Genomic DNA, 18,577 nt, shown 5'->3' with positions numbered 1-18,577 from the left:
TGGTTTTATTGTTGTAATAAATATTGATCGATCGCTACCTGTATCTATTGCCAGTTGAAACAATATTCTTGGGTTGTGGCCAATTTTTTCATGTAGCGCATTAGGGAAATGTACAGAGACGAACTAAATATTTATGAATTTATTGTGTCGTAAAGGTGTACTTTTTGATTTGTTTTTTTTGTTGTTTATGATCTGTGCTAAAAAAATATAAAATTAGGTGACCCAGCAGTGTACCTTTTACATACCAGAATTTGTTCCCAATAGGACATTGGATTCCAAAGGGGTGGCTGTGGGTACACAGTTTCAAACAGCCATTATTATAAAATTTGGTTGTCCAAGCATCTCGTCTCCACACACTCAGTAGGTATCGATGGGACCATTTTAACATATCCATACAATTCGTCGAATTAAACGAAAAAAATCCCCATACCCACTAAATACCTCCCTGTCAGCAAAAACACAGATAAATCACAGGAAGGGTATTATGTAAAGCGCGCCAGTGTACTCCCGGTCACAGTCAATGTTACCACTCACGTCCGCATTCTGTCCGCCATGGACATAGTCGCCGATATCACGGAGCTATACAAGGAGAACAATTGGAAGGAGATCGTACACCGTTATCATGACCACCCGGAAAGGAATAAGGTGTTGTGGGTGTACCCTAGTGAGGAGAACTTTGAGTTCGTTAGAAGTTGTCTGGCAGAGTTGAGTTGTGAAAGGGTCGTGAGCGTAGGATGCGGCAGTGGTCTATTGGAGTGGATGATCACGCAGGCTACTGGTAATCCTTATTTTATTAAATGTTAAAGTTTGTATGGATGTGTTTTCACGTGCGTGTCAACTACTGAGTTGATTTTGAAGTGATTTAGCAGTAAGGTAGCTTAAACTTTAGATGAGCTTCTTATTATTTGTGCTCGTGGAAACCACTTGGGGTTCGGGCGATGCCGCGGGAACAGCTTCAGTTCAATGTTTCTGATTCTGTTTATATCGTCTCAGTATGAATTTAAATGTAGGACGTAAGTGCTAAAAATTGTCTGGAACATATATTTATTTCACCCACGCGTACACGCGTCTCCAGATTTCTGGAAACCATTCATAATGAATACTGCTAAATTCGACATCATAACGGATAAGTATTTCAAGACGTAAAATATAATTGTGTAGAACATGGAACAAGTATAAAACGTATTGATATTCCAGGTGTGCCAGTATCAGGCATCGAGGTAGACGGCGCGTGGTGGCGCTGCAAGTACGCACCGCCCACCTTCATACCTCTCCACTTCACTCCCGCGGAAATAGACGAGGACACAATCACGTTACTGCAGAGGAATAACAATACTGCCATTCTGTTCTGTTATTTCAATAATCGAAAGGCATTTGAGGATTATTTAAAGTACTATAAAGGCAACGTCCTGATTATCATCGGTCCGCATAAGATAGGGGTCCATACAGACCCCAAACCATTCAATGATGTCACGGACGACTGGGCCCTCTACAAGTCGCAAGAAATTAGAAACAGTGGAGATTTCATAGCAGTGTACACAAAACAAAATATATAAACACATTCCATTTAATAAATAAATATTTACATTGATTAAATGATTAACAGTCTTTTGATAAATAAATCGCTTTCACCGCGCTAGTGTGGCGGCAAAGCGTTGCCCAGACTTTAAAGAGGTTTTACAACAACAATGTTATTTGTTAAGCAACATTCACCTAAATCTATGTACAATTCCTGTATTTTGCTGCATATTTACAAATCTTATACTTTGAAAATCACATTTCAAAAATATAATCCAAACGCGAGGTAACATTGCCTAACAAATAAGTGGAGGTATAACAACAACATCACAGAAGGGCTTTTGCTACAAGGAGATTCTTATACTTAATTCTTCATGAGTTCTATATTCTTCACGTTTATCTTGTTAGTGGAGGGTCGCACAGTGGTGTTCATCATGGGATCCATCACACTTTGAGTTATGATCTGCATATAATCTGCTCTCTCATTCCCAGAGTTTTCACCGGCAGACTCCAGCAGATCCTTTTGGTTAATGATGGGGACTTCACTGAATATCCTGTTGATGTCGTCTTGCTGGAAGCCGGTGTCCGCGTCAAGGAAGTGGAAGTCGTTGTGTGGGTACAGGCCTTCAAGGCTGTAGTACATGTCCAGTCGCGGCAGCAACTTGTTATCATCGGAATTGTCATCGATCTCGATGACGTCATTATTTGCCTCCGCTATCTCTTGCAGGGTGACTCCGGACAGGTCCATCAGTACCGAGGAATACTTCTCGCCCATCAAACCATCCCCAAAGAAATTGTCCATGGGAGTCGGATTCGGAGCTTCGTTGTTAATGGGTATATTGTAGAAGGAGTCTGATTTCACTTCATTTTTTATTTCGCTCATGTTCTTATGTATATCTTCGAGCGGTGGCGACGCTTTGTATTCGAGGGCTATCGCCGGATTGTTAAGCAAGTTAGCGTTACACATTCTCTCTAAGCTCGGGGACTGTGTATTTTGCTTGATTGTACTCTCCAGCTTTATGTAGCTCGGATCATTATTTTGTATCTTCTGTGGCGGAGGGAGCGTCGTCATGGCGTTAACATTGATCTGTTGGTTGAATGAGAATATCTGTGGGTTGTTATTCATCTCATTATCAACGGGCGTCGTTGCCGCATCCGCCAACATTGGTTCCTGTGGGTAAACCATGATGTTGCTGGGCGATTGGCTCAGGGACGGTTCTGGCTGCAGTTGCATGAACTGCGTCGTGATCAGATTGTTGAAGGTCACGGGACCGCCCAGTCCGAACCTCTCGTTGTCCTCCAGTCTCCTAAACGCCATTTTCTGCTGCGAGTGGAACATATTCTCTTGGTCTGGACCCTTCAGTATAAGATTGCTCTTCACTGATATTTTCGGCTTCTTCCTTGGGATTCCTTCAGGCTCCATAGATATGTTAACTGGAGAGTTACTTGAGGACGGAACGGGCAATATCTGTGTCGGTTTAATTATGGGACCGGTCACTTTGGAACTGGGTAGAGATATCTTATCGACGGGTTTCAGCGTGATATTGTTCCGCAGCGATATTTGCGGCGCGGGAGGCAACCTGATCGGAAAGTTAGCCATAATGTTGTTATTTATACTGTTTGGAATCGAACAATGGTTTGAGGTCAGAGAATTGACGTTATTATTCTGTAGGAGACTTTGCTCCATAGATACTGAGGGGTTGAGGAACCCATGCAGGTTGGACGGAGTGCCATCGTATGAGAGCAGTGGGTGCTGCGCTTGGAACTGGTGGCGTTCCATCATCGTGTCGTTTGAGCTTTCGGAAATAACGCAGTCCGAGTTGTTATCCTCCTTGCTGAGGTCTGTGGCCATTATCTGATTATTGAAGATTGTCTCTTGGCCACTACTGTTAGGGGTGCTACAGTAATTTTTGACGAAGTTCTGTGGTAAATTCTCATTGTAACTATCGCAGTCGTACACCTCAATCGGTATTTCATTGACAGTCTTGGGAGCAGACTCTGTATTTGCCTCACTGTTAATGTTAGATTTCTCATTTGTTTTTTCAGTTTCGCTGGGTATGGTCCACGCGGGTTTATTGGCTTTGCTTTTGTTCATTTCTATGAACACTTGTACTCCTTCTTTGTCGGAGTGTGTGGTGAGATGCTGTACGTATTTGTCCTTGCTGATGCACTTGAAAGGACAGTAGGGGCATCGGTGCACGTCACTGTCCGTTATGTTAGGGTGCTTGGAGATCATGTGTGTTGTGAACACAGTGGACTGAATGGTGGTGTACGCACAATGCTTGCATTTGTACACGTTTTCTTTGGAATGCTGTTTCTTGTGCCGCCGGAGTGCATTGTGGTCACCCGTCCTGTAGCTACATTGATTGCATTCGTAGGGTCTGTCACCTGGAATAAGAAATACGAATTTATTAATTGAACAGAAATAGAATTAAAAGGTGCGATCGCAAAAAAAATGGAGAAAGGGTGTGTTATGCATGTTTATCGTAATAAATACGCACAGTACAGGAGAAATATCATGTACAATACGAAGTTTATGTAAAATTACAAAATTACTTTCTTTGCCTTTGAAATCTTTTACTTAGACCAACAAACAGCAACAATACCCACCAGTATGAGATCTTATATGAAGTTTAAGCTGTTCCTTCCTAGCGGTGGAGTAGTCACAGTGCGAGCAGCTGAAGGGCTTCACCTTACTATGTACTTCAGCCACATGCACCCTTAACCGACGCTCGCTGGCGAACTCGCGCTGGCAGATAGTACAGCAGGCGGGGGTCGCTGACTCCTTGTGAATGAGCTTGTGTTTGGAGAGCTGGTTAGAGTTCTTGAACCCTTTTGAGCATATTGAACCTGAAAAATGAGGATTCTGATAATCTATACTAATATTATAAAGCTGAAGAGTTTGTTTGTTTGTTTGAACGCGCTAATCTCAGGAACTACTGGTCCGATTTGAAAAATTCTTTCAGTGTTAGATAGCCCATTTATCGAGGAAGGCTATATTATATATATTATAGGCTACTTTTTATCCGGATTCGTGCAGAGGTTCCTACGGGATGCGGGTGAAACCGCTGGCAGAAGCTAGTGTATAATATTGATTATAAAGACCACTTTTTGTATTGTTACAGTCCATGTATAATTTTAATGATTTTATGCAGTCTATGATGACTACATTTAATTATAGGTAAAACAGGTGGTATTTTCATTTTATGCTATAAAAAAGGAAAATTTATGTGAGCAGAATTAACTTTTACTTACATATAAATAGTTTTAACTTCTTATGGCATTTCATGTGGACATTGTGCAGTCTATACCTATTATATGTTTTGAAGCCACACACATCACATGTGGGGAGCTCCATATCAACCTCGTGGACCTTCCATAGGTGTGTGTGCAGTGCATCAACTGCAGCACACACCTGTGAACACTCTGGACACACCAGCTTCCCATTCTGGTGACACTGTCTATGATATGCCAGAGTCTGATCCTCCTTTAAACGCATTCTACAGCCGTTTATTAAGCACATGGTTCCTACTTTCTCATCTGCCTCTTTATTGCTTGGTTTCACTTCTTCAGGCTTCATTTGATCAGACTTCAGTAGCAGTGGAATGTGAGTCAAGTCTTTTGTTTGTGCTGGAGACAGTGTGCCCTCCACAGTGGTCAGGCACGGCTCTATTGATGATATGAGGTCGGGAGGCACACTGCTCACTTGGATCATGTTACAGGACGGGTTGATAGTGCCCGCATCAGACACCCTCACAAACTGAGTGGAGATATCATTTGTGTACACAATGTTTATGCTTGCTTCCTGAATTATCTCTTTAGGATCTACCTTCTCAAAGTTAGGTGTGCTCATCTTATTTAATTCATCTACAGATATGAACGCCACTCCTTTAGGCAAGTCATTGTTGATGTTCACAGCATCGGGAACTATTTCTATAACTTGTGGTATCTTTATATCAGCTATATTCTGTGCTATTGCGCCTATTTGTGATGCATGAGGTGGGTCTATGCTGGGGCTCTCTTTTTTCAATTTAGCATTTTTAAGAGCAATTTGGACTAGACTTTTGATCATTTTCTTGACATCCTTGATGCCCATCTTGTGATGGTTCCGCAGGTGATTCCTGAGAGTCTCCTCAGCATCAAACGCGCTGGCACAGCCAGGGCAAGAGATTTGAATGTTGTCCGCAAGACCATTTTTCTTGGCTAAGTCTGGATGAACAGTGAACAGGTGGAACTTTATGTCATCCTCGGCCATCGCCATGTATGGACATGCTTCACACTGAAAGAATGGAGTGGATCCCACGGACTTCTCTTCGTAAGACATGACCTTCTCCTTAGGAGTGGGTTTTATTTCATTTAACCTTTGACTGGCCATATTATTCACATTTAAAAGATAACATTGAGACGACATATTTAGTGGTACGAAAGGCCCTATTGTACCACTGTGTATTTAAAATCAAAACAATTCAGCATTTCAGAACAGCTGTAAACAAACATTGGTGGCCATTTTAATTTTCATTGAGGAGGTTGAGAATCGAGAACAAAGATGTCAATAAAATGAAATATATTTTGAATAAAGGTATTACTTTATTCTTAAGCGAGCACTAAACAAAAAATATAGAATTTAATATACACAAAGGGCTGCAAATTTTACGTAGCTGTAGCGCAGCGCAAATTCATTTGACAGAATTGACAGTGATAGTTGACAGTTTGACAGAAATTGACAGAAGTGAATAGTGATGGACGAATTGAAATACTATTATAAGTGCTAGTTAGGCGATATTATTTCAACGTTCAAACCAGCAGCATTATCTTATTTTGGTTATGTCTTATCTGGTATATTTATTTTGGTTTAGTTTTTTTAAGCTAGCGAAGTTGGATAAAAAATACGTCATCTACGTTAAATGAAACCACTCTTTTTCGTCTATATTTTTTAGATTAAAAGACGACATTTAGTCGAACCGTCGAAACAGTTAACAAGTCGATTTACTTTATGGTTAACTTTTTGACGTTTGTTGTAAAGTTGTAACATTTTAGTCTATGACTGAAATTCCACTGACGTATCCCTTTGATATCGGCATCGTGTATTATTTTTAATTAAACGAAATAAAGAATAAACTACCAAAATGAGTGTAAGTATCTGTGCATTTTAACATAATTCTTAGTTTTAAGTTACTTGTAAGCATAAAATTCATTTGCGGAATGTTATTTCAGCTGGAAATTGAATCGATGGTTCGATACACGTCTCCTATCAACCCGGCAGTTTTCCCGCACCTCACGCTGCTTCTCCTGGGCATCGGCATCTTCTTTACTGCGTGGTTCTTCGTGTACGAAGTCACAAGCACTAAATTATCGAGAGATCTGTTCAAAGAGCTATTGTTATCACTAGTTGCCTCCCTATTCTCAGGTTTCGGTATTCTGTTCTTGTTGTTATGGGTTGGCATCTTCGTGTGATACCTCTAGAAGTGTTAGTTTGTAAGTTATGTATCGCATTCCGAGTGTGGTTGCCACGAAGATTGGTGTTAAACCAAATGTTTGTTTGTATTCATAAATTTTATATCTAAGAAAACAAGATTTTATTTATCACAAAGCTTTATTTCTCTCTTAGTTTATGGCTAATAAAACAGTCATAATTTAGCTATGAACATTTACAATTCTTAATTAAATAATCATTGTTTTTGTGTCTTGTAAGGCATTTATCAAAATTCAGCTATTACTGAAATAAATAAGACTTAAATATTATTTTTCTTGTTTCCATCATAGATACTATATTTTACCATTAATTATCTGAATTTCCCGCTCTACAGCCAATTCTAAACATTATGGTGCTCCCACATTGCCGTTAGAAAATGTTTAATAACGTTAGTAAACATTTGTTAGCAAACATTTGATCACAAATAAATTTTCATGTTAGAAAATGTTTAGTAATGTTAGTAAACATTTTATAAGGGTGATGGCGAGATAGGCGGTGCGGTGCGGTGGGGGTTAGAGTTGCCAAAAATCTTAACGTTACCGCAAGTCTTTCCGTCACACTTAAAGATTTTCTAAATGTAGTGTCTCGTTTGCCTATTTTTGCCCCAATCAAATTTTGTAGATATTCAAATTCGGAACTGTTCATTCTTATAAAATCTTTTAAGCAACCGTCAATACCCAAATCCTTGAGATAGTCTGTGGCACTATATTTTCCTCTAGCTTTTAGCGTTTAACGCATCCAATAAGAGCGCTTTTTCTTCTTTTTTAAACAAAAAATAAAAGCTATTCCAATGAGCAAATCTTCTTCCATTTCCGTGTAGACGTCCTCGGCCCTCAGAAGGCGAAACCAAACTGCGAGCCAATACTAGATGTTATAAAATGTTTAAACATTTTCCATCAATGTAGGAGCACTTATAACATGTAACAGTTTCTAACAAAGTGCAACAATTGTTAACATTTGTTAGTAAATGTTTTGGTGTTATAAAATGTTTACAAACATTTTATAACGGCAATGTGGGAGCACCATAAGGAGCAAGTCTAAGAAGTAAACTATTGCTTCTAAAACTAAGCTGAAAAGCTAAATTATAATACCAGTTATAAACTTAAGTGTTACCAAAATTGCTGACAAAGCCCCACAATAACTTCTATCACATTTTGTTCAGTCACTAATCCATAAAAAAGAACTTCCTCATTATGAATACAGGTTTTGTGGGTGCCTTCTTAGAACAATAATCAAATATGATTGGGTCTGTTGTCCTTATCAAGGCTCAGTCATGGGGGCTGGGACTTCATGCATCATATCAGACTGGTGCTGTTCCTGCTGACTCTCTCGCTCGCGGCGGAACGCGTCGTCCAGTAGCGTGGTCTCGTGCATGCGAAGCGACGCCAGCGCTTCGATGCGGTTGTATAATGTGGTGTTGGACATCACGAAGCGGCTGGGAAATATAAAACATCTTGCAGTATCTGATGAGCAGCTGAAAGGTTCAAGCCAAGAACTGAAGCATGTAAAATTTTAAAGCAGTAGCTATTTTGATGAATCAAATGACATAAAAACAGCGGTTTCAGACAGGCGGATTTTCCCTCTTGTGTATGCGCGACACTTTCCAAGCGGCAAAAATCTGTCGCTCGGTCTATTTGCTGTTGCGCGTATACGCGCGAAACAGGGCGTTACTCGGAAAATCCGCTGGTATGAAAACGCTGTAACAGAACACTTATCCATTGGTTGAACAACTCCAATCTTAATGAATTAAATGTTTCATCTAGAATTCTAGGTAAGCTAATGTAATTCTAGATAACAAGTGAGATTTAGCTGCATAGGCTATACCTATACAGCTAGCAGCTAAATCTCACTTGTCACAAAATGACGGGGTTGTCGGGAATGTTATTATAATTATAGATAATGATAGAAGTAATATAATTATAGATTATATAATTATAGATCAGAGTTGCACTAAAATGAACCGCACTTGAAGTCGTGTGCATCAAGCCGGTACAGTTGGGTGATCTCGACGGCAACGACAGTGGCGACACGCTTGCTGTCCTTCATCAACAGCGCCACCTCGCCGAAGTGAGTGCCGTCTTCCAGGTGACACACCTGCAAGGAAATCGAGCTAACATTATTTATAAAGCTTCCGCAATTTCCTCTATGCGGAATATTCGCGACCTGTTTGGCGCAGTGATTAAGCAATCGCCTAGGTACTGTGCCGGTAGCTAAGGTAGGTAGGTAAGGTTCGATTCCTACTGTTTCACTTCAGTTATACACGCGTGTTTCTTAATATAATATTTTCTTCACAAAAGCCACAGCCAATGTTTTTTTGAAAGTTGCACATCTTTCACGACATTGAACATACAATATGGGTCTTGGCGCCCAGTTAAGTTGCTCGATGGAGGGACCTCCATCGAACATCTTTGCGAAAACTATAAGAACCTGTTCTGAGAAATATCGGGAGTGATATAACAATAGTTAAGTTTCTGTTTGATCCTTTTGATATACCTCGACACCTTTCAAGGAGTACACAGCCACAGTCCCCGTGGCTATAAAGTACATGCAATCCCCGATGTCTCCGGCGCGTACCACCAGGTCATTGGACAGGTACACCTCGGGGCGCAGGCAGCCGAGCACCGTGCCCACCACGCTGGCCGGCACGTCCTCGAACAACTTCACTTTGTGCACCAGTGTACGACACGTGTGCAGTTTGATCTCGTCACGAAGCTCCTCTGAATGAACAATAATGTAATGGTGTTTAGTCTTCGAGTGGACTCCATTTCAATGTATCCCAAAACTCTTCAGTCTTTGCGCTGATCGCTATTCTAAAAAATCAGCATGTGCAGAAACCATAACAGTATCTATAAAATTGCGTGAGCTTCGATCATGAAACTAAAAGGGTTTGTCCTTAATTATATCTAAAATTTTACCTGACAGGCAGTCAAGATCAGCCTCCTCTTTAAAATACCGCTCTTGGTACCTGTACTGATAGAAGGCACGCACTCGCTTCTTCAGAGAAAGCGGGAACTGCCTGTACTTCATGTATTCCTGATAACCAATATCAAGAGATTTTAGCTCATAAAATATGGATGAAAGTAGTAGCAAGTTTATTATGGGCACACTAATATAGTCTCCTCAAATTGTTAGTTTCATTTCAGATGGCCCGACATAGAATGGTAACAACTGAAACTAAATGCTTCAAATCTTCTTACCTCTACTTGATTCATAAGCCCCTGGTACCGCATAATAGATCCAAAGATCGTCAAGTAACTTTTGATCAGGAAAACTATAAATTAAAAAAATAAGTAGAAAATAAAATAAAGCTTATTTCAGTAAATCTGAAAGACTCGTTTTTATGTAAGGATACATAAAATTATATAAAGATTCGATTAGTTTTTAGATGTGTGATGTGGAATATTTAAAGAATTAAAGGAACGTATAATAAGCTTAAATATAAAAATAAGGAGAACCATAGCTTACCCAGGGTGAATACCATGAACATTGCTGCATACACAATAATCAGGGAATGAACTAAGATCTCATCTGGCGCAGTCGAACGAAACATTGTAAAACCGGTACCTGAGACGGACAAAACATTATGTCTCTATACTTTTATAGGTATACTTATTATACTGATACTGAAGACAAAGAGGAAACATTTGTTTTTTTTCTGCTTTCATGGAATAGGACTTACTGAACCGATTGAAATAATAATCTCACTATTATTATGCTACATTATCAGCGTTGAACTTGGGCTGTTTTCCGTTCTTAACAGAACGCGGTCAAACCAAGAAAGAAAAGGGCAGCATAAATACATGACCTTACCAATAATCGAGTATCAGTGTCAGAAAATACATGATGCAAATCCCTCGGGACGCATGTGAAAACTTGTGGAACTGGTATCTACATAGGTACTTTATAAAAAAGGTTAGCGGAATAATTATTTAATATGTCAATTCTTACCAAAGAAAGAGGAAAGCGCTACGATAAGAGCTTTATTGTAGCGAGTCTGCATGTCTTGAACCTGACTCTCTGTTCTATAAATATTCATGTGGTAGGTGGGTGTGCCGTGCATAGTGCCTGTCCCTGCACGATTCAGTCCAATATTGACATTAGTTCCATTAAGTACTAAAGCCCAACATTACAGACAATAAAAAAGTCTGATTTCAATTTTCAAAGTAAACGGGTGTTATATGAAACCAGACGTTATATATGTTTATGCTGTCGGTAAACTTGACTCTTATAGAAATAGAAATCGTTTATTTGCAGAAAATGAATGTTACAGATAATGGTGATAAATTAATTTATATTGTCTCAATACATTTCGCCTTACGGCATGCAAAGTATTTGTTGATGATAACTACCATATGTAGAATATTCTTTTTCAGTAAAGTTATCAGAGGACGATATCTAATGCCAAGGCTCCCACGAAGAATGTCATGTAACGGATGGTGCCACTAGAAGCGCTGCGACTCGTCAATTGTGCGCAACTCAGAAAAGCTCACTTAATAGTATTACTTCGAAAGTGTTTTACACAAGGTAAAAAGATTTAACCGATTGCGATGAATAATGTAAACATTACATACTTGTACCTTACTTTGGTCACCGATATACCTAGGCGGTCAATACCCTGAAGAAGGACATGGGTCTTTTCACTTAGTCGATGGGAGTAATGAACCCAGGAACTGATGTGAAATAAATGACTGAAACACGAGGCATACTGACAGTAGTAATGCACGACAGCTGGACTGTACAGCAGGCAGCTGCACCAGTGCGTGGTCAGCGCGAACAGTAGCGTCAGCCGCACCAGACCGTGCACGATGTACGACTCCGTGAAAATCTGTACAGGAGTTCAACCACGTTGGTTTGTTTACCTAGCCCAATTATTTTTGAAGAACAATATAGGTAACATTTTTTTGTCTCCTCGAGTAAATCTTGGGGTTATTTATGTAATAGGTCATATGAAATGATTCTTATGAGTTGGAAAGAAACAGGCAGTCTACTGGATCATCGGATAAGCGTTAAAATATGCTGTGAAATTACTTATTTAATTTATTCCTAATGCCACGAATAAAGCTAGGTGTAATACTAGTATACTAGATGCTTACTCTCATAAAAATCTTAACGTTTGCGGTAACGGTGTAGATCTTGGTGACCCGGAGTACGGCCATGAAGTGTGCGACCAGCACGAGGCGCCGGTCTAAGTTCATGTGAAGTACGACGTAGGCGACGGGCAAACTGGACGCCAAGTCAATGATGAACCAGCGACGGAGGTAGCGGCTGAAATAAATTATATATTGCTGGTAGATTGTAGCTAAAAATGTACTCTTTATCTAGTTTGGTAGACGACAACACGAAACTTTATTCTATGAGCAAACGTGTTTTTCAATTCGTCTTCATCATCAAGAGTTACACACATTAGTAATGATTTAAAGCAATAATAAGAAAAAAGTGGCCAGGGATTTATTAAGTACCTTCCTATATAAAGTGGCTTGCAGGGATATAATAAGTATTTGATGCAGCGTGGCTTTCAATAAAGTAGGCACGAGAAGTGTTTTGCTTAGGTAAAATTATTTACATTTCTAAAATTATTTTCTAACCAGAAAATGGACTTCCTGCTCATAACAATGAGGGACTGCTTCTTGTGAACATATCCCGTGTTGATCTTTATGAGCATGTCAATCAGGCAGATGACGTTGAGGCAGAGTATGGGCCTGTCCACCGGGTGGACCGTGGTCTGGTTGACCGGCTGCAGCACGAAGAACAGCCGGAGAGTCGACAGGCTCATGTGTGCTAAGTTCACTATTATCATGAAAGTCATCCACGCTAAGCTGAAAATATGACGAATCTTTTGTTGAAAAGGATAGCCGAATGTCAGAGCATGCGTAAGAACCAGCGGTATGCTCACAGCCTCATGCTTAAATTTTATCTTCATATTTATTTCATCCTCCGAGCCTTTTCCCAAACTATGTTGGGGTCGGCTTCCAGTCTAACCGGATTCAGCTGAGTACCAGTGCTTTACAAGAAGCGACTGCCTATCTGACCACCTCAACCCAGTTACCCGGGCAACCCGATACCACTTTTTTTTTTCCGACGTCAAAAATCATCAAATGACCCCTCCCGCTGTGGGTTAGCAGCGGTGAGGGAGTGTCAGACTCTTCCTGGCTAAAAACCGTCTTGTTCCGTCGTGGGCCTTTGATGTACCAGGGCCGCGGTATCTCTTTTGAACAACCCGCAGCCGAACCCGATACCCGTTGGTTAGACTGATGTCAAACTTACTGGCTTCTGAATACCCGTAATGACTGCCAAGGATGATTAATGCAGAATGAATGATTTATTTGTAAAAGTATTTCATAAAAGTAAAATAAGTGATAATTATCTATATCTATATATACATATAATAAATCTGTAAAAAAACTGTGTCTGTACATTGAATATATTTAAAAAATAATAATTGGGTGGGGTTTAGAAACAGTAATGGAGCACAAATCCAAAAAAAAAAATCTGTCTGTATGTCTGTATGTTTGTATGTCTGTATGTCTGTATGTCTGTTTGTTTGTACACGCTAATCTTCGGAACTACTGAACGGATTTCAATGATTTTTTCTTTGTTGTATCAGTATTAAGCCTGGTCAACATATAGGCTATAATTTATCTTCGAAACTTGAAGACCTGATACAGAACACCAACAGACCAACAAAACTATAAGAGATACAAAAATGGTGCCATGGCAAAAATTGTTTCATATGATGAGCATTTTCAGCTGAGATAATAAATTTTAAGATCTGGAACACCTGATGTGGAACCCCAAGAGCCCAGCTTCTCTGTACCATATACAGGTATGACGTTTTATAGTTCGGCCATTCAGAGAATGCGTTCCTGACACGTCGCGATTGAACTGACGACGTAATAACATTCATTGATTATTGATATAATAATGTTGTTTTAATGCTCCTCAATTGTTAAAACGGTAAACAACCAGCAAAAATATTTTTATCGTAACTGCAACGCCATTGCAAAGTTACGTCGTCAGTTCAATCGCGACGTGTCAGGAACGCATTCTCTGAATGGCCGAACTATAGCAAAAGTTGTTCAATTTGATAAGCACTTTCTATTGACTTATAAAAATTGAAGATGTAAAACACCTGATGTGGAACGCCAGGAGCCCAGCTAGACTATAGCATATAGAGGTATGACGTTTTAGCAAAAGTGGTTCAACCTGATAAGCACTCTCTATTGACGTATATATGTCGCCGGGATATGATAAAAACGGGGATTTGATCAATTCCCTAAGGGATTTGATCAAATCACGGAGGATGTTAAAATAACAACACGATTTTATCTTTTCCCTAAACAAATCTAGTGAATTGAAGAAATCCCTAAATTGGTTTAGTGATATGACAAAAATAATTTTGCTTTGATATTTTAAAGGTTTATTTGGTAAGATATACCTACATAATTATGATAATCAGGTGTGTGTAATAAGGAAATACTGATATAAAAAAATCACCATTACTCAGAACAATACTTTTTTTTTAAAGAATGAACAAAAATTTGTTTAAAAAATAAAAAATATTTTAGTTGCGTATGATATGCCTCTTTGTAATAATCACTTATTAAAACATGTAGCTGATTTGTGGCATCGTGAATTACATAAATTAATTTCTTACAGGCACAAGACAAGAACTGACATATTTTTTGTCATATCACTGAACCAATTTAGGGATTTGTTCAATTCACTAGATTTGTTTAGGGAAAAGATAAAATCGTGTTGTTATTTTAACATCCTCCGTGATTTGATCAAGTCCCTTAGGGAATTGATCAAATCCCCGTTTTTATCATATCCCTGCGACATATACATCGAAGATCTGGAACACCTGATGTGGAACTTCAAGAGCAATACTACACTTGAAATGTATACAAGCTGTTGATTTGCATCCGTGCCATATTCAAGGATGTAATTATGCTAATGATTCTCGACCCAAATCAATAAAAAAATTGGTACGTAATTTTTTTTCTTTAATTTTTTTTCGGAATTCCGTAAATGTCATCTAGCCTTATTTAAACTTGGCGCGTATGTTACTGGCGCTAAAACGGTGCTGCACCCTCACACAAACGCAAACACAAAGCATACGCAACGATCACTCATAAATTTCATTCATAAAATTGGATTACTTCGGAAATACCACGACATTACAATGACAAAAAAAGCAGTGCATATTAGTTATTTCCCATCTACTGTAATTCCAATCGATTATTTACGTATTGTATGTCCTCCTCCTGAGCTATGGCACAAATGCAAATCAACACCTTGTAGAAATGAATGTTATGAAATAGGTGGTATGGTGAATCAAAAAAAGGAATTAGTCCGTCTTTTAAGGTGTCTACACACCAAAGCCGCTGACGCCGGCGGCACAGCCCGGCGGCCCAACCCGCCGGCCGTATTTTGTACAATCATGCCGCCGGCTTGCGCCCGCGCGGGCAAGCCGGCGGGGCAGCATGCCGATGCCGACGGCATCCCTCTCCACTCACTCAGTCAGTTGCCCGCCGGCTTTCATAGAGTATTTGACAATTACTAGAACACCACATGCCGCGGCAGTCGTGCCGCCGGCATTGCCGCCGGCAAAGTCATTCGGCTTGGACATTCTGAAGCCGCCGGGTTAACCCGCCGGCACTAAGCCACCGGGCTGTGCCGCCGGGTCAGCGGCTTTGGTGTGTAGACCCCTTTAGATAATCCTAAAATAATGGACACATATTTTTTCTTTTCTCCTTCTCACAAACAAATAATAACGAAGATATAACACGCTTGAATTTATTTTGTGTGAAGTCACTGCTTAGTACAAATTTTACATACCTAGACGTGGCGTCACGAGCCCCCACTCTCCGAATTTGTTGCGTTATATCTCATTATTATTTTGTATGTCTCTTCCAGACCTCGGGACTACAGAGTTCCGAATTTTTGGGAGGCAAACGTGGGGCCGAAGCCACGCTGAAGCCCTTTTGAGACAACTTTAATGAAATGGTGAAACAAAACCGACGATTATTCCTTTATACACTATAGAAATGAACCCAAGGACAATCCCCGGTGGACGTCGTTAAAAAAAAGACAATCCCCGGTTCTGTGCTATACCATTGCTAACTGTTGATGAAAACTACTTGGGCTATTGTGATGGGATGCTAATGAACTAGGAATGGAAACTACGGGAACTATGGCACGTGCCGATGACAATGTATTAGATACATGTAAAAATGGTGAAATGGTAAAAATGGCAGGTGGAGACTCGCTAGCTCACTTACTGGGCCTCCGGAAATCAGTCACTGAATAGCAACAAGAGGGCAACAGGGACGTGAGCGGCTGAAGTGTGAGGATACCTCGGCGGATTTTAAACGCAGATTACGCGTTCCCTGTGGGTCACTTACCACGAGGCACCTATCCTCCGAGCATTGCTACTAACCCTGCTCTAGCGACTCCACTCTGGACGGCCAAGCCAAGCCAGAGGCGTGAGACCTACCTAACCCCCGTTATGGTTCACTCCGACCGGCCGGAGATGGGGTTCAGTATACTCTCCCTGGAGAACTCAGTATATATAGCCCACCGTGGTCGCTACTCCCCGTCATCAGCCTCAGATGTCCTGCGGTGCTTATATCTCATTATTATTGTCGTTATTATCTCAAGAGCCTTTGTCCCAAATATGTTAGAGTCGACTTCCAGTCACGATGCAACTGAGTACCAGTGTTTTACAAGGAGCGACTGCCTATCTGAGCTCCACAACCCAGTTACCCGCTCAACCCAATACCCCTTGGTAAAACTGGTCAGGCTTACTGGCATCTGACTACCCATAACGACTGCCAAGAATGTTCAATGACAGCCGGAACCTACAGTTTAACATCCCCTCCAAATAACGGTCATTGGTATCCAAAATATACGTAGAAAGTACATACGAACTTAGAAAAGTTGCATTGGCAGGTACTTGCCAGACCTGGAATCAAAGACGTACGCTCATACTTGAGAGATTGGTTCTCTACCCACTAAACTACCACGACTTCCACTAAGTCATCACGACTTTGTCATCTTAGTAACATTTAATGTTTTTTAACGTATTAATACGTGTAATATTTTTGCCACACACAACTTAAATGCGGACTAATTAGAATCACTACTTTTATCCGTATGGTCACGTCTTTTGCGGTTCAGTTCTCAGCGTTTTGTTTAGTCTGCTGTGCTTTTGCCGTTGAAGTACAAAAATTAAATATATGGAACGTTTCTAATGGCTATGCGTATTCCGTTGTTTTCAAGTCAACGGGCCCTTAAAATTCAATATCAGACGATTCAGATCTTTGATTTTGCTGACCCCGTAGTCGCTGGCATAAGGGACTTTATCCGCGTACGAAGTCGCGGGCAGAAGCTAGTATAACAATAAGTGGCTGCATAGGTATTACAGGTGCTAGAGGCATTATGATACCTGATAATACTAAAAGGGTGTATAACGTGCCCCCCGTCTTCCAGCAGTTGTCGCTGTCGTTCGGCGACCACGGCCGAGTAGCTGCGGAAATGCTCGAAGGTTTCCGGGTGCAGCTTCGTGAGCTGGCCTAGCTTGCGCAAGTAGCGACACGCTCGACCAGGGACGGTAGTCTTTTTGGGCAGCATGCTGTCAGAACCTTGAGGGAAATTGTTATTGAAAGGCTCATCTGTGTAATGAGTTTTTTATACGATATTTTTGAGTATGATTTTGTCATCGTGGTCCGAAAGGTACGCTCGTAGAATCCCGATAAACAGAAACCCATCAAAAAATATTAGGTACTTGCATCGTCATCTGCCGTATTCTAATATTATTTGATTTCCTAGTAAGTTTTTGGTACTATAACAGGGCAGGGCAGGGCAGTAAGTGCGGTATGGTTTGTCTAGTAGTCGTCAAGTACTTACCGAGGTCCAAGTCACAAATGTGTTTCCTTTTCTTCATTTTTCTAATTGTTGTACTACGTTAGGTCAACCGAATTATCTGTGACTATAAAGGGAACCCTACTTTTTTACCAGTCACTATTTATTTCAATAATTATACTTCGTTCGGAACAAAGATTGCAATTATTGAAGGAAGCTCGGGAGTCATCAATGACATTTGTTTGCCCGTGTGTTTGCGTCTGTCATCATATTCAGAAAGACTTTGCTAAATACTCTTTTATGTACAACCAAACAAAAGAGTTCAGTGTTTATTTCAGTGATTCAGTAACGAGGGTTGTTATAGTTCTGCAGAACTATAGGTAGCTAAAAACAAGTGACGGTCGTTTTACTAAAACATCGGAAGTAATAGTTTTTTTTTTATTATTAATTTATTATAGTCAGGAAGAAGAAGAGGAAAGGGGTACCTAAATAAAACGAGAGCTACACTTTTTTAGTTTAATTGTTTTGTATTTAAAAAAATAAATGCTCTTATAGTTCGGCCATTCAGAGAATGCGTTCCTGACACGTCGCGATTGAACTGACGACGTAATAACATTCATTGATTATTGATATAATAATGTTGTTTTAATGCTCCTCAATTGTTAAAACGGTAAACAACCAGCAAAAATATTTTTATCGTAACTGCAACGCCATTGCAAAGTT

The 18,577-nt window shown here is 40.1% G+C and overlaps 4 protein-coding genes across 7 annotated transcripts; 2 read left to right on the top strand and 2 right to left on the bottom strand.

The window, feature by feature from the left end:
* The first annotated feature begins 406 nt into the window (after positions 1 to 406).
* LOC124634250 lies at positions 407 to 1,600 on the top strand. Its single transcript, XM_047169716.1, has 2 exons — positions 407 to 778; positions 1,198 to 1,600. The coding sequence occupies exons 1-2, from the start codon at positions 553 to 555 to the stop codon at positions 1,554 to 1,556; spliced, it is 585 nt and encodes a 194-aa protein (XP_047025672.1). The 5' UTR covers positions 407 to 552; the 3' UTR covers positions 1,557 to 1,600.
* On the bottom strand, positions 1,554 to 6,221 carry LOC124634243 (RE1-silencing transcription factor-like). The gene is made up of 3 exons (XM_047169701.1): positions 4,774 to 6,221; positions 4,129 to 4,368; positions 1,554 to 3,906 (listed from the first exon to the last, which is right to left on the bottom strand). The coding sequence occupies exons 1-3, from the start codon at positions 5,927 to 5,929 to the stop codon at positions 1,883 to 1,885; spliced, it is 3,420 nt and encodes a 1,139-aa protein (XP_047025657.1). The 5' UTR covers positions 5,930 to 6,221; the 3' UTR covers positions 1,554 to 1,882.
* Positions 6,222 to 6,500: 279 nt separating this feature from the next.
* Positions 6,501 to 7,260, top strand: LOC124634252 (transmembrane protein 258). The gene is made up of 2 exons (XM_047169717.1): positions 6,501 to 6,650; positions 6,733 to 7,260. The coding sequence occupies exons 1-2, from the start codon at positions 6,645 to 6,647 to the stop codon at positions 6,970 to 6,972; spliced, it is 246 nt and encodes an 81-aa protein (XP_047025673.1). The 5' UTR covers positions 6,501 to 6,644; the 3' UTR covers positions 6,973 to 7,260.
* A 760-nt stretch (positions 7,261 to 8,020) lies between these two features.
* Positions 8,021 to 18,203, bottom strand: LOC124634246 (potassium/sodium hyperpolarization-activated cyclic nucleotide-gated channel 3-like). Of its 4 annotated transcripts, XM_047169703.1 has the most exons (12): positions 17,900 to 18,202; positions 17,439 to 17,634; positions 12,577 to 12,807; positions 12,085 to 12,256; positions 11,702 to 11,816; positions 10,940 to 11,062; positions 10,457 to 10,555; positions 10,189 to 10,262; positions 9,907 to 10,024; positions 9,485 to 9,708; positions 8,958 to 9,085; positions 8,021 to 8,426 (listed from the first exon to the last, which is right to left on the bottom strand). In XM_047169703.1, the coding sequence occupies exons 1-12, from the start codon at positions 17,934 to 17,936 to the stop codon at positions 8,252 to 8,254; spliced, it is 1,692 nt and encodes a 563-aa protein (XP_047025659.1). In that variant the 5' UTR covers positions 17,937 to 18,202; the 3' UTR covers positions 8,021 to 8,251. The 4 variants fall into 4 exon arrangements, with proteins under 4 accessions (XP_047025659.1, XP_047025660.1, XP_047025661.1 ...); XM_047169704.1 differs by lacking the exon at positions 10,940 to 11,062 and having other exon boundaries at positions 17,900 to 18,203; XM_047169705.1 differs by lacking the exon at positions 12,577 to 12,807 and having other exon boundaries at positions 17,900 to 18,201.
* Between the last annotated feature and the right edge of the window lie 374 nt (positions 18,204 to 18,577).

The sequence above is a fragment of the Helicoverpa zea genome, chromosome 11 (assembly GCF_022581195.2).
Source record: "Helicoverpa zea isolate HzStark_Cry1AcR chromosome 11, ilHelZeax1.1, whole genome shotgun sequence".
Taxonomy (NCBI): Eukaryota; Metazoa; Arthropoda; class Insecta; order Lepidoptera; family Noctuidae; genus Helicoverpa; species Helicoverpa zea.
This window is presented reverse-complemented; position numbering and strand designations above follow the sequence as displayed.